Source organism: Periplaneta americana, chromosome 7 (genome assembly GCF_040183065.1).
Source record: "Periplaneta americana isolate PAMFEO1 chromosome 7, P.americana_PAMFEO1_priV1, whole genome shotgun sequence".
Lineage (NCBI taxonomy): Eukaryota > Metazoa > Arthropoda > Insecta > Blattodea > Blattidae > Periplaneta > Periplaneta americana.
Window position 1 is genome coordinate 149,178,780 of NC_091123.1, and position 14,892 is coordinate 149,193,671.

At 36.1% G+C, this 14,892-nt stretch overlaps 1 protein-coding gene across 5 annotated transcripts in view; it reads left to right on the top strand.

The window, feature by feature from the left end:
• Positions 1-14,892, top strand: part of Sulf1 (Extracellular sulfatase Sulf1) — a 651,379-nt gene that overhangs the window by 530,678 nt on the left and 105,809 nt on the right. For all 5 annotated transcript variants that reach the window (XM_069831559.1, XM_069831564.1, XM_069831560.1 and 2 more), the window contains 2 exons: positions 200-351; positions 4,463-4,632. In XM_069831559.1, the coding sequence (XP_069687660.1) occupies positions 200-351; positions 4,463-4,632 (322 nt within the window). The remainder of the gene's footprint in view (positions 1-199; positions 352-4,462; positions 4,633-14,892) is intronic.

Genomic DNA, 14,892 nt, shown 5'->3' on the forward strand with positions numbered 1-14,892 from the left:
GACTTTATAGAGCCTTCACTTCCTAAGACGTAAGCAAAGAGGAGGAGTCACGCCGGGAATAACAGCTTCGCGACTATATATTTGCATTTGTATTGTTGGTCTCTCACTAATTAATCTTAAATCTTGAATGCGTGTTAAATGAATAAATGAAATGAATAATTTTGTTTCCTAACAGGTGCTTTGTCGTGATGTGTTGCAGGGTACTTCGGAAAGTACTTGAACAAGTACAATGGCAGCTACATCCCCCCGGGGTGGCGGGAGTGGGGTGGTCTCATCATGAACTCCCGCTACTACAACTACTCCATCAATCTGAACGGCAAGAAGATCAAACATGGCGCCGACTACCACAAGGTGAGACAACTTGTATCATCTTGGTATAAGATCTGTTTCTGTTTATCATTATTGAACTTTCTACCTTCAGGATTGGCTGCATTTTCCGTTATTATTCGATCAATTCGATCCTCCTACTGAAGTGATGTCCTTGCTGGTACTAGATTTTACGAATCCTGTCATATATTTCTCTGCTATTTCTCTCCTACCTTTACAGATGTAACTCAGATCAAATAACGGTCTTACTAATAAAATCACTTATACAGACGTTGACCTTTCTTAAAATTACACAGCGAATAGTTCGTTTATAAGCAATGTGGAAATTCCTTACTAATAATCACTACATACGTTGTGTATAACAATACAATATTGTTACACAACTACGCCATAGTTTCATCATTATTTTATTATGAAAGGTAACAGAATAAATTGACATTCTCTATTGCATCCGATAGTGTGCCGTGCTAAGTATCGGTAGTACAACTGGGCCTAATCGATTACCCCGCTATATTTAGATCAAAGAGTACAGCTACAGCTATATTATTGTAATTATTCTGTGCTCTTTGCTTTGTTCTTCTGTGGTTACAAGGCAGCCATCATTATAAAATGACAATCTATACGAACAGCTGTTAAATGGCGGCCATGTTTTTCCTCTATTTACAACGCTTAAACAGGGGTTTTCGTGTGTATAACTACTGCAAAGCGATGTCCAATTATAGTTACACGCTACTTCCCTGAAGTGGTTGAATGATCAGACCTCTGACCTGTCACGCAGGCGGCCCGGGTTCGAGTCCCGGTCAGATCTGGGATTTTTCATTTAAAAAATCTTTAGTGACACTTGTGGCGGACAAGGTCGCAGTTGGGGTTTTTCTCGGGGTTCTTCCGTTTTTCCCCATATTAGGAATTTACAGCATTCCGTCACTATTTTTCCATTTCGTCATCATTCCATAGCATTCCTCAATCGGCAGCTGACGACGTACGGAGGGGCTGGCCTAGGGACGAGGAGGATTGTCTGCTCTACACCTGGGTACGCAGCGAACCTTAGTGTAGTCAGCCGGTGTGGATTTGGAAATGCGCCTAGCTGAGGGTCGCAGTGCTGGGCCATAGTGTCCCCCTCCCGTAAATTCAATTCAAATACACGCTGCTTATACCGGGTGGCCCATATTTATGTAGGCCTATATGATGTTTCACGGACCAGTATTTCAAATAACGGACAAAAAAGTTTCAAGTTAGCATCACTGTGTAGAAGTGGGGATAACGGCCACGACTCATGACCGTTAGTGTACGCCATACAGAATGGCGGATCGAAGAGCACATCATTTTGACAGATGAGGCCAAATGTCATGTTTCGGGGAGTGTTAACTTTTTTTTAAGTAGGTTATTTTACGACGCTGTATCAATAACTTAGATTATTCAGCGTCTGAATGATATGAAGGTGATAATGTCGGTGAAATGAGTCCGAGGTCAAGCACCGAAAGTTACCCAACATTTGCTCAAATTGGGTTGAGGGAAAACCCCGAAAAAACCTCAACCAGGTAACTTTCCCCGACCGGGATTCGAACCCGGGCCACTGGTTTCGCGGCCAGCCGCGCTAACCGTTACTCCACAGGTGTGGACAATTGCGTGTACTGGCGGCAAGAAAACCCTAATGTAACCGTTAGTATTCGTGACAAAAGTCATGGTATGGGCTGGTGTCTCTTATGATGGATTGATTGGCCTATTCTTTTTCGATGATACTAGCACTGGAGAAAGTTACCTGCAATTGCTTACAGGTACTGTGTATTCTTTATTGTCTACGCGACCAGACATTAATGACCTGTGGCGGCAACAAGATGAAGCACCGCCACACTACGCCATACCAGTGTGAGAGTGGTTGAACGAAACATTCTCGCAACGCTGGATTGGTCGACGTGGGCCTGTGGAGTGGTCAGCTCGGTCTCCCGATTTGACATCACCGGACTTTTTCTTATGGGGTCTTTTAAAAGACAAAGTGTATCAATATCGCATCCACAATTTGGCCGAGCTACGGGAAGCTATCACAGAAGAGTTCCACAGGATACCAATACGACTATGTCGAGTTGCTTGTGACAAACGTTGTCATGTATCGATTTGGATGGTGCATTGGTGGACCACGCCATGGAGAACATAGATTAAACACTTGTAAGGTTTGAGATCAAGATGTTATGCTCATGTTCCATTATGTTGTTAATAAAATTGCTAATTACTTTATTGACTGCAGTCTGTGAAACATCATATACATAAATATGGGCCACCCTGTACATCAATCGATTATGCATGACTTATTTTATCTGCATAAGTCTCGTATAAAAATTATACACGGTTTATTAGTAAGACCGTAAATCGTTTGTGAGTTAATTCCGCGATATAACTATGTTCTCGTCCGCATTCAAACACGTACGTAAAAACAGATTCCCTAACCGGGCCTTACTTAAGGGGAGAGGACGATATTTTTTGGTGAAAAATGAGTAAATTTAAAAAAAAAAATCTTTAGAATACTCTGTGATATGTGTGGAATGCATTGCATATCATTTTGTGGGTATTTGTGCCCTTAGCGAATGTTGAGACGCCATTTTTAAACTACCTGCGCTATGGATTTTTAAATCACACGTCCCTTTTCATTGTTGTTTCCGGTAAGTTAAATTTTAAAAAAGTCTTTAAAATAATCTTTAATGTGTGTGGAATGCATTGCATAACATTTTGTGGGTATTTGTGCCCTTATCGGATGCTGAGACGCCATTTTTAAACTTCCTGCGCTATGGATTCTTAAATCACACGACCCCTTTATCGTTGTTTCCGGTAACTTCATTTTTTTTTTGCTACATTGCCAGATAAAAATCGATATAATTTCTGAACTATTAAAGATACATGCATGAAATTTAAAACACACATTCTTTAGACTATTAAGAAACTTTTCTCTGTAACAAAATTTTGTTAATAGATTTCATTTTTAAAATATGCCCGTTTGTTTGCGAAAAAGGAAATAAAAAAAAGTGTTATTAAATTTTAATTGTTTATTTTACAAAAGTAGGGACTAATATCAAAGTTCTGTTTTACAGACAGTTTGTAGAGCATGCTTTTGCAAGTACATTGCAAAAAATTGTTTGAATCTATCTTTAAAAACGGTTTAGATATATCGGTTTTAGTTAAATCCTACTTTGGGTACATTTTTTTTTAAATCTGGACCCCCAAATAATTTTTTTTTCAAAATACAGTAGAGCCTCTATTATCCGCGGTAATGAAGGGAGTGAACTGAATGGTTAATCGAAAAAATCGGATAATCCGTACTAGGAAGTATTTTCATCAATTAAGTGTATAATACAGTTTCATACGTAATTTAAAGTTTCTTCCGTGCTGCAACCACTGATGTCTTCATACTAGACATTACACTGTTCAATATTATATGAAGTACAGTAATATGTAGCACTCTATCCTTGTTTTTTTATTACATCGTCCGCAGTTGTAACGCCAATCTCGTGTTCTGATGCGAAATGTACCACAGTTTCTTTTTTCCAAAGCCACCCAATTTGCACATTCTTTGACAAATTAGCACAAGTTTTCTTTGATATTCTTGGAAAATATTTAGCAGACAAGTAATAAAGTACGGTCACTTGAACAAGAGGACAATACTAAATGTGCATGGATTTGCAGTTGTGTGGAAGTTCTTGGGAACATTTCTCTGAAAGCAGATTGCGACTATTTTACAAGTTGGGAAAACACCACCTCCAAGAAATAACTATTTTTCTTTGCCGACAACGGCAGAAGTATTCCTACTACATAGTGTGCAATGTTACTGATAAAGGATTGTAATAACCCTCTCTAGAAAAAATACGTACAGTACTAACAACGTAATGTACAGAACTTCGTACAGTATTTTTTCTGCAGCAAAAAGAAAAAGCGTGAGGAAGACAGTCGGATAATCCGCCGATCGGTTAATAGGGTGACGGATAGTCGGGATTCTACTGTATTTATATTTGGTTGAGTTGCTACAGCCATGAGCTCTCTACATACAAACAATTAATATTTTACACCAAATAGGAAAAAAGTTAAAAAAAATACCATCCTCTCTCCTTAAGTGCTAGGCGGTTAACCTGGCTGTCTGCATTGTGTGCAGGACTACTACCCCGACCTGATCGCCAACGACTCGGTGGCCTTCCTGAGGCAGTCCAAGCAGTATTTCTCCAGGAAGCCCGTGATGCTTGTTCTCAGCTTCCCGGCGCCTCACGGTCCAGAGGACTCCGCCCCGCAGTTTTCGCATCTGTTCTTCAACGTCACCACGCACCAGTGAGTACCACGTTAAATATCATGCATGCCTTGTTTACTATTTGAAAGGGAAATGATGGTCTTTAAGCCTGAGAGTGCCAAAGGTGGGGCACTCTGATCTTCGTCATGTCTCTATAGCGCGAAGAGTCGGTTTTCTGTATACTTGCGATTTGCTTTTGTTGTCTTCAGCAAATAGCCAACATGCCGACGAATATTTTAAAAATATATTGTAATTTTTTGTTACAAGAAATTTTTTTGGAAATAAACAAGCTTGATTTCTGTGCTAGTTAGTAGGTTATATCACGTGTCAGCTATCAGCTGGCTGCTTTTGTCTTCATACCTCGACAGAAATTATCGTTAGATTAATGCTAGTCAAAGCAGTTATACTGCTCTTCCAACAACTTTGGAAAATAAGGAACAAAAGTCTGGAAGGCAGGTAGGAAATAAATAAGTAATTACTAAAATTGAAAGAAAGGAAGACAGGAACGATAATTGGAAGAAAAAAATGAGATGGACAGACTGAAAGAAAATAAATAAAAAAAGAAAGAAACGAAAAAACTGGAAGGAAAGAAAAAAGAAAGAAACAAAAAGACTGGAAGGAAAGAAAATAAAGAAAGAAACGAAAAGATTAGAAGGAAAGAAAAAAGAAAGAAAGGAAAAGAATGGAAGGAAAGAAAAAAGAAAGAAACGAAACGACTGGAAGGAAAGAAAAAAAGAAACGAAAAGATTAGAAGGAAAGAAAAAAGAAACAAAGGAAAAGACTGGAAGGAAAGAAAATAAAGAAAGAAACGAAAAGATTACAAGGAAAGAAAAAATAAACAAAGGAAAAGACTGGAAGGAAAGAAAAAAGAAACAAAGGAAAAGATTAGAAGGAAAGAAAAAAGAAAGAAACGAAAATACTGGAAGGAAAGAAAAAAGAAACGAAAAGATTAGAAGGAAAGAAAAAAGAAACAAAGGAAAAGATTAGAAGGAAAGAAAAAAGAAAGAAACGAAAAGACTGGAAGGAAAGAAAAAAAGAAACGAAAAGATTAGTAGGAAAGAAAAAAGAAACAAAGGAAAAGACTGGAAGGAAAGAAAAAAGAAAGAAACGAAAAGATTAGAAGGAAAGAAAAAAGAAACGAAGGAAAAGATTAGAAGGAAAGAAAAAAGAAACATAGGAAAAGATTAGAAAGAAAGAAAAAGTAAAGAACGAAAAGACTGGAAGGAAAGAAAAAAGAAAGGAAAACGAAAAGACTGGAAGGAAAGAAAAAAGAAAGAAACGAAAAGACTGGAAGAAAAGAAAAAGAAAGATAGGAAAAGACTGGAAGGAAAGAAAAAAGAAAGAAAAGAAAAGCCTTGAAGGAAAGAAAAAAAGAAAAGAAAAGACTGGAGGGAAAGAAAAAAGAAAGAAACGAAAAGACTGAAAGGAAAGAAAAAGAAAGACAGAAAAAGACTGGACGAAAAGAAAGAAAGAAAGGAAAAGACCGGAAAGAAAAAAAGAAAAGACTGGAAGGAATGAAAAAAGAAAGAAACGAAAAGAATGGAAGGAAAGAAAAAAGAAACAAAAGAAAAGACTGGAAGGAAAGAAAAAAGAAACAAAAGAAAAGACTGGAAGGAAAGAAAAAAGAAACAAAGAAAGAAACAAAGAAAGGAAAAGATTAGAAGGAAAGGAACAATAAAACGAAAGACTGGGAGGAAAGAAAGACAAGAAATGATTGGAAATATGACGAAGAAACAATAAACTGGAAGAAAAGAAACGAAAAGGCTGGAAGGAAATGAAGAATTGAAGAAGAAAAGACAGAAAGAAAGAAACGAAATTACTGGAAGGAAATGAAGAAACGAAAAAAGAAAACGAGACAGAAAGAAACGAAAGGACTGTAAGTAGTAAAGGAAGAGAGGAATGATTACAAAGAAAATAAAGATTGAAATAGTAAAAGAGAAACAAAGTGAAATGTAAAGAATAAATAAAACGAGCTGGACCTCTTCGATGCTGGGAATGGAACGCTGCAGCGCTACTCATTAACAGAAACGAAGGCGCCACGGCAGAGAACAGTTGATAAATTGTCATTAAAGAAAGATCTGTTCGAGTCGCTCATCGCAACAAGATCAGACCCTGTGCGGAGCACGTATGCGATATCTGCGGTCCATCGGCATGTCTAGGATGAGGACGTGGGACGAGAGCTGAAATCATCGCGAAGACATCGCTGAACGGAATGGCTTGGTGCAAATCATTCACGCGTGACGGACTTGGCGCCTGTGGGTAAACAGACTCGATCGACAGCGCAGATAAGCATTTTTCCTGGAATGAGAGATGTTCACACAGCAGGGTTCGTCTCTTGTACAGAGTGGTTCACCTAACACTGCGACCTCATACACACATACTGTAATTGACTGGGACATAGTAGCTTCATAGGAGGTGTCAGAACAAGCGGCTTTAAACAAGGGATAGTTATTGAGAACAGTCAAGTCGGGTGACCGTGGTGGCCTTAGTAGTAGTTGGTTACGCTCCATATGAAATTTTAATGGTAAGAGTTGCACTCGATGCGGATGCGAACGTACACCTTTCACCTTTAGATTTCAGTCTATAACACCTCAGGAAACGAAAATAGGATGTTGCCAATTCAGTCTCATGTTTTGGCACCCCGTCCTACTGTATGAATTATTAATTTTCACTCTGTATTTTCTTTATAAGTCAATATAAAGCAGCCAAGGGCATTATTATCTCAAATGAGTCATCACCGACTACCCGTTAACTCCCTATTCCATCTTCGTCGTTAAGACAGTAACGTTTTGGTCCGACAGGAGTACACAGTAAGGTAAGCATTGCTCAGTAAACGGATTTTACAAAGCAGGCTCATCATGGAAAGTCGATCGCTCTACAATTTCTACAAAACATAAGAAGTAGAATACGTAATTTAAATATTTTTCGGAAACTTTGAGAGTACGATTCTGCCATTCGAGAAAATGTGCGGGAATCAACTTAGAAGTAGGGGTGTGATTTTTTAGTATTAACGATATTGCCTCATGACCTTAACTCTACCAGAATAAATGAATAAATAAATAAATAAATAAATAAATAAATAAATAAATAAATAAATAAATAAGTAAATAAATGAGTAAATAAATAAAAAAGCAAATAAATAAATAAGTAAACAAATAAAATAAATAAATAGGTAAATAAATAAGTAAATAAATATATAGATAGATACATAAGTAAACAAATAAATAGGTAGGCACAAACGTAGGAAGGTATGGAGACAAACAGACAAATAAATAAATAATTAAATAAATAAGTAAATGAATAAATAAATAAATAAATAAATAAATGAACAGGTAGGTAGGCAGGCAGATAGGCAGACAGACAAATAAATAAATAAATAAATAAATAAATAAATAAATAAATAAATAAATAAATAAATAAATAAATAAATAAATAAATACGTAAATAAATAAATAAGCGGAAATGTGTTAAAACTTAGTTTTATTCGTGGAAAATGCAACTTCCTTAATGAAAGACCAAAATTAAGTGAAATATATCTCTAAATTTTCGTGAAATTGATATAAATTAACGAAATTATTTCATAATCACTATATTTAAAAAAAAAAAAGTTTTCATGGAGAATTCGCACGAAAACCTAACTTACTTTTTCTTCGAAATAAAAAGTGAAAATTTTCTTCGTTATTAAATATACATGAACATTTCTACTTATCTGATCGTTCAGTATTACATACTTCTGTCCCGCAACGATGTACACGTAGTTTCAGGAACTACTTCCAGGGAGCAGCAAGAGCAGACAACGGTTATTTCTCTTTCCCACAACAACTGTTTCCGTGAGATGGAGAAGGCAGTGCCGTCACCCCCTCACAGCCGAATCAAATTGAATTATGAATTTAATTAATAATGCAAACAATTTTCTGTTAGTTTCAAAGGGATTGTTTCAATAGTAATTAAAAAAAATGTTATTTTATTATTTTTTGTGTTTCTTTAAGGCGCGAAATATGCACAAAATTACTTTTTTTTTTTTTTACGAATATTCACCGCAATCAAACAACTGTAATAACCACCACAAAAGCACACCCTAACCACAAACCATATTAAAGCCAATGTCTTTCCCTAGGTAGTTTAAATGACTACTTACTTACAACTTACAAATAATGGCTTTTAAGCAACACGGAGGTTCATTGCCGCACTATCGTGAGCAAGATTAATCCAGTCCCTAGCATCATATCCCACCTCCCTCAAGTCCATTTTAATATTATCCTCCCATCTACCTCTTGGCCTCCCCAAAGATCTTTTTCCTTCAGGTCTTCCAACTAACACTCTACATGCATATCTGTATTCATCTATACATGCTACATGCTCTGTCCATCTCGAATGTCTGGATTTAATGTTCCTAATTATTTTAGACGATTTTTTTTCTATGTTGTTGTTTAGTTAACTTTCCGGATAAAGGTTGGAATCTCATAAGTGACACCAATAAGACATAACTTATGAGGCAACTAAGCCAGGAGATAATGTGATGAGTTGGCCAGTCCCTTTCCCTCTATATTGCATACATCGCTGACTAGGAACACATTTCACTAATCTCACTTAACATGATTATAAACTTTATTTTATGTCTTAAATATTATGAATAATTTTTAATTAATTAATCGGTCTCCGCTTATTCGATTACTTGTTTTCCAGTTTCAGTGTTGATCCTCAATTAATTATTTCCACCACACATCGTTTGGTTTCGTTTTAGACGTAGAGTTTTGTACTGTATATTTGGGCTATTTAAGGGGTTAGGTACAGCTTACAGCAGTAAAATTTTGGAAATACTCAACATTTTTTCCCCCCATTACCGTATCTTGTACAATAATGAAAATTGGTATGTGTAAAACACTGTCCTTCTGCTATATGAAAAAAAATATTTTTACAATTTAAAAAAAAATATGTACATTTTTTTCTTCAAAATTCAGTTCACTGTGCAGTGATGAAGCGTTTCCCACATAACTCAGAAACTATCCAACATTCCGGGATAAAATTTTTTGTGTGTATTTATGAATGTCTTATCTACAATATGATATAAGATCACTCCTCTACCTTTGATAGATTGTCTGATGAAAAATAAATTCTTTTTAAAAAATGGTCAAATATCCGTATTTTCTTCTAGCACAAAATAAAAAAAAGTATTATTTATTAAGGAATGTAGGTGAAAGAGCATGATACTGTAAATATGAGTTTCATCAATAAAATAAAAGAGAGAACATGAAAAAGTTAATAAATTGATGAGTTATTAGGGAAACGCTTCATCACTGCACAATGAACTGCCAACATTTTGAATTTTGAAAAAAAAAATATATAAATAATTTTTTTAAATCGTAGAAATATTTTTTTCATATAGCAGAAGGCAGAGTTAAGGGTGTTTGAGAATAAGGTGCTTAGGAAAATATTTGGGGCTAAGCGGGATGAAGTTACAGGAGAATGGAGAAAGTTACACAACACAGAACTGCACGCATTGTATTCTTCACCTGACATAATTAGGAACTTAAAATCCAGACTTTGAGATGGGCAGGGCATGTAGCACGTATGGGCAAATCCAGAAGTGCATATAGAGTGTTAGTTGGGAGGCCGGAGGGAAATAGACCTTTAGGGAGGCCGAGACGTAGATGGGAGGATAATATTAAAATGGATTTGAGGGAGGTGGGGTATGATGATAGAGACTGGATTAATCTTGCACAGGATAGGGACCGATGGCGGGCTTATGTGAGGGCGGCAATGAACCTTCGGGTTCCTTAAAAGCCATTTGTAAGTAAGTAAGTAAGCAGAAGGCAGCATTTTACACATACCAATTTTTGTTATTGTACAAAATACAGTAATGGAGGAAAAAATGTTGAATATTTCCAAAAATTTCACTGCTGTAAGATGTACCTAACCCCTTAATATTGTTTTTGTTGTTTTCTGTCGTATGTATAGCTTTTGTCTGGACGTAGTCAATAAAGCAGGTTTTGTCCACTTCTTTCTGAAAAGGCAGATACTTATATACTGGTTTATGACCCTAGGAATCTCATTACTTCCATCACTGTGTTATTGTACCCTGAGGTATTTCTTAGTCAGCCATATTCCTAGTCTTGCTGAAGCTTGAGTACCTCAGTATATGTTTAGGAATCTGAAGTATTCGGGGATCATTCGAAGTTGATAATGAATACAGCTTTGTCCCTCCCAATCTATTTCTTTCTCATTGTTATAATATACGACCGATCAGAGGTAGGCTATGATAAAACAACAAGACCACTACGTCTTTTTTTCTTTTCCTTTAAGTTGTGTAATAATAATTTCTCAAAAAGAAAAGGAGACATCTACCTGACAGACAAGGTGACCATTCACATCCAGATTACAAACCTACAAGAATTTAATTTAATTAACATGAAAACTGTACCAATTTGGAAACTAGTACCTATTACTAACTATAAAAACTGATATAAAATGTTGATACAATCACATTAATATGTAGAATACAAATGAGTCAAACATCCTTAATCTCTGTTCCTCTCTCAAAGTGAGAGTCCAAGTTTCACAACCTTACAGAACAACCGATAATATAACTGTTTTATAAATTCTAACTTTCAGTGTTTTTGACAGCAAACTAGATGACAAAAGTTTCTCAAGCGAATAATAACAGGAATTTCCCATATTTATTCTGCGTTTAATTCCCTAGCGAGTATCATTTATATTTGTAACTGTTGCTCCCAGGTATTTGAATTTTTCCACTTCGAAGGTTAAATTTCCAATTTTTATATTTCCATTTCGTACAATATTCTCGTCACGAGACATAATCATATACTTTGTCTTTTCGGGATTTACTTCCAAACCTATCGCTTTACTTGCTTCAAGTAAAATTTCCTTGTTTTCCCTAATCGTTTGTGGATTTTCTCCTAACATATTCACGTCATCCGCATAGACAAGAAGCTGATGTAACCCGTTCAATTCCAAACCCTCTCTGTTATCCTGAACTTTCCTAATGGCAGTATACCTAGAGATTTCAAATAATTATTAGTACATTTTAAACAACTTCCCCGAGCTCCAAAAAAAAGATCCTTTACCTCCAGTGTATGTACAGGTATATTATAACTCTCACTGAAGTGAGGAATGCATGGACGATAAATTGCCTCATTTTCATCGCTCACTTGTTTTGCCTATTGTATGTGCTGCTGCATTCTCACGGTGGGATCCAGAAAAAGGCACTTTATTTTATTTAACAACTTTAGTTGAAAATATTATTCAACGTAGGTGACGTGAAGATGTGCGCTTGATTGATTGCAAAGCTTTCAGAAGTGAAAACGCCTCGAAAATATTGTTTATGGAATTTGTATATCTGGAATTCGATTTATTTCTTTTCTTTGCACGCACGAGACTTCTTTTGTTTTCTGTTATGCTCAACCAAGATCTTGATACGCAGACTTGATCATTTTGTGAAATGAAGATTTCACTTTATCTTGCATCTAGATGTATACTGAATTTCACTCGATTTAATCCTCAGAGACAAAATGTACAGGGACATCATTTTATTTTTACTTGCATTTTTATTGTACCTGTGTTTCTGAATGTACTTGACTCCCACCCCTTTCACTAATGTCCTTGCTAACGTCTGCCACACAAACTTACGGCCGCTGTTACTAGCAGTGAAGTAAACAGTACAGTGTGTTTCAGAAATATGTTGTATTTTCTATAGAAGAAAGAGCTTATATTACTGAAGTTTATTTTCACACCGGTACAGTGTGTAGCATAACTGAATTTATCTGTGTGGACTGAGCACAAGTGAAGATTAGGGTTACCGAAAGTACGGTACCCTATAATATGGTACGGTACTTAACAGCATTATTTAAACAAGAGTTTTGTTTTACTGTTTGTAGGTATGAAGGACGATGTTGGAAACTGGAATTACAATATAACTGGATGTGAACAACAGTTTTTTTTTCCTGATTATATCATTACGGAATATTTTCGTAGAAATATCATTAATCTGGTAGATACATTTAGAGGAACAGTGTGTACAGAAAGGAAGGAAAGTGTAAGATGGCCAACAAAGATGACAGAAGATGCTGTAGAAGATGCTAGAGAAAGGATGCAGCGAAGTCCTTATAAGTCCTTATAAGAAGTTAGCTGTAGAAATTGGGGTTTCTTACGGAAGTGCTCACAAAATTCTCAGGAATAATTTAGGTTAGTAATATGCTGAATAAAGTAGACATTACATAATGAATATAACCGCCTGAAGAGTGAGTTTGTGGAAAAAAAAAATTGTTACTACTCTACTGTTTTGTGATAAAATACCGTAAAAGTAATGATCAAACTGAAAATCGTAATAGGCTACTGTATTTCCCTAACATAAATGGATACACTACTTTTATCTCCTCTTATAGCTAGTAAAATGATTTGTTTACATATTGCACTAGTAAGAGTAATGGAAGGGGGTAACAGTGTTTCCGAGTATAGTCAGGTTAATGTTAAAAATGTTGGTAAAAATAAAGTGATGTTCCTGTATAAATATAGGCTATAGTTATGCAATTTTCTAAAACTTGGTCTGCCGTCGCTCGTAGTGTTTCAGTCTGCGATATCCAGCCGCAGATTTGGAACAGTTGAAACAAAGGGGAATTATTTTGGAACCATGGGGATGATGTTGAATGAAATCTCAACTGTTTTTATTCGTTTTCACGAGAATTATGTAACATACCTCCTCCTGGTGGTGAATGCGTGAAACACAGCTACAATACCCGTATTGTGTTATATTCAATTAATTGTGTTATATTCAGAGTTGCATGAAATACTTATGGACGGGTTGTTTCAGCGCGAGAAGTGAGGAATTAGTGCGTGATAAATTGCGTAACTTTTTTTAGTGAGATGGCGCGACTATATGTAGTCTCTCATTCGGAAGATTGTGCTTCAAACCCTGCCCAAATACTGATACTTTTAACTTGATTTTTTTAGTATTGCCCCACAAAATCCCCATATATATGAAAGGGCTCTTGCTAAATAATATGATTCAGATATTACCGGACATTCATTCCTTTATTTTTTTTTACTTGGTTATTTAGCGACGTTGTATCAACTACAAGATTATTTAGCGTCGATGGAATTTGTGATAGTGAAATGATATTTAGCGAGATAAGGCCGAGGATTCGTCAGTGATTACCTGACATTTGCCTTACGGTTGGGAAAAATCTCGGAAAAAATTCAACCAGGTAATCAGTCCAAGCAGGAATCGAACTCGCGTCCGAGCGCAACTCCGGATCGGGAGGCAAGCACCTTAATCGACTGAGCTATGCCGGTGGCTTTTAGTCTTTATTATACAGGGTGAACCGTAAGTAATGTCATTAATTTCAGGAAGTTATTCTTTGAGTTATTTCAAACAAAAAGTTTAGCATAATTTTGCTCGTTTTTGCTTTCTCTTCGAAATAAAAATTGTTCTATATAGTCGTCCTGGATGGCGCAGTTGGTATAGCGCTGGCCTTCTGTGCCCGAAGTTGCGGGTTCGATCCCAGCCGAGGTCGATGGCATTTAAGTGTGCTTAAATGCGACAGGCTCATGTCACTAGATTTAGTTGCATGTAAAAGAACTCCTGTGGGACAAAATTTCGGAACGCCGGCGACGGTGATATAACCTCAGTAGTTGCGAGCGTCGTTAAATAAACCATAATTTAAAAAAAAATGTATATATTTGTTGTTTTATATTAAACATTTCATAGCGTGTTTTGGGAAAACCATTGATTGGATTCCCAAAATGCTCAGCCAATTTAAGAGAGCAGAATATTATGATAATAAATTGTCATAATTTTGATTTTGTCTTTTTAATGTGCAGAAATTTAATCCGAAAGAAATATAACTTTCGTTCTGCAAAGGAATTTTTCAATGTTATATTTTTTGGATCAAATTTCTGCACATTTAAAGAACAAAACCAAAATTCTTTCAATAATTTATTATCATAATGCACTGCTCTCTTAAATTAAATGACGATATTAGAAATTCAATCAATAGCTTTCCCAAAGCACGCTATGAAATTATGCAAATCTAGTCTTTCAGGTAAAGCTTCCTGTAAAGCAGATTTGAATAATTTCAAGGGAAAAATTGTTCCGGGGCCGGATATCGATCCCGGGACCTCTGGTTGAACGTACCTTGAAATTATTCAAATCTGCTTTACAGGAAGCTTTACCTGAAAGACTAGATTTGCATAATATATACGTCACTGTGTACGTTAACAGAAAACCACAATTCCAAGTCATACAGAGATTGTGTGCACTCGATGTGGGTCTCTGGCGTTTCGTC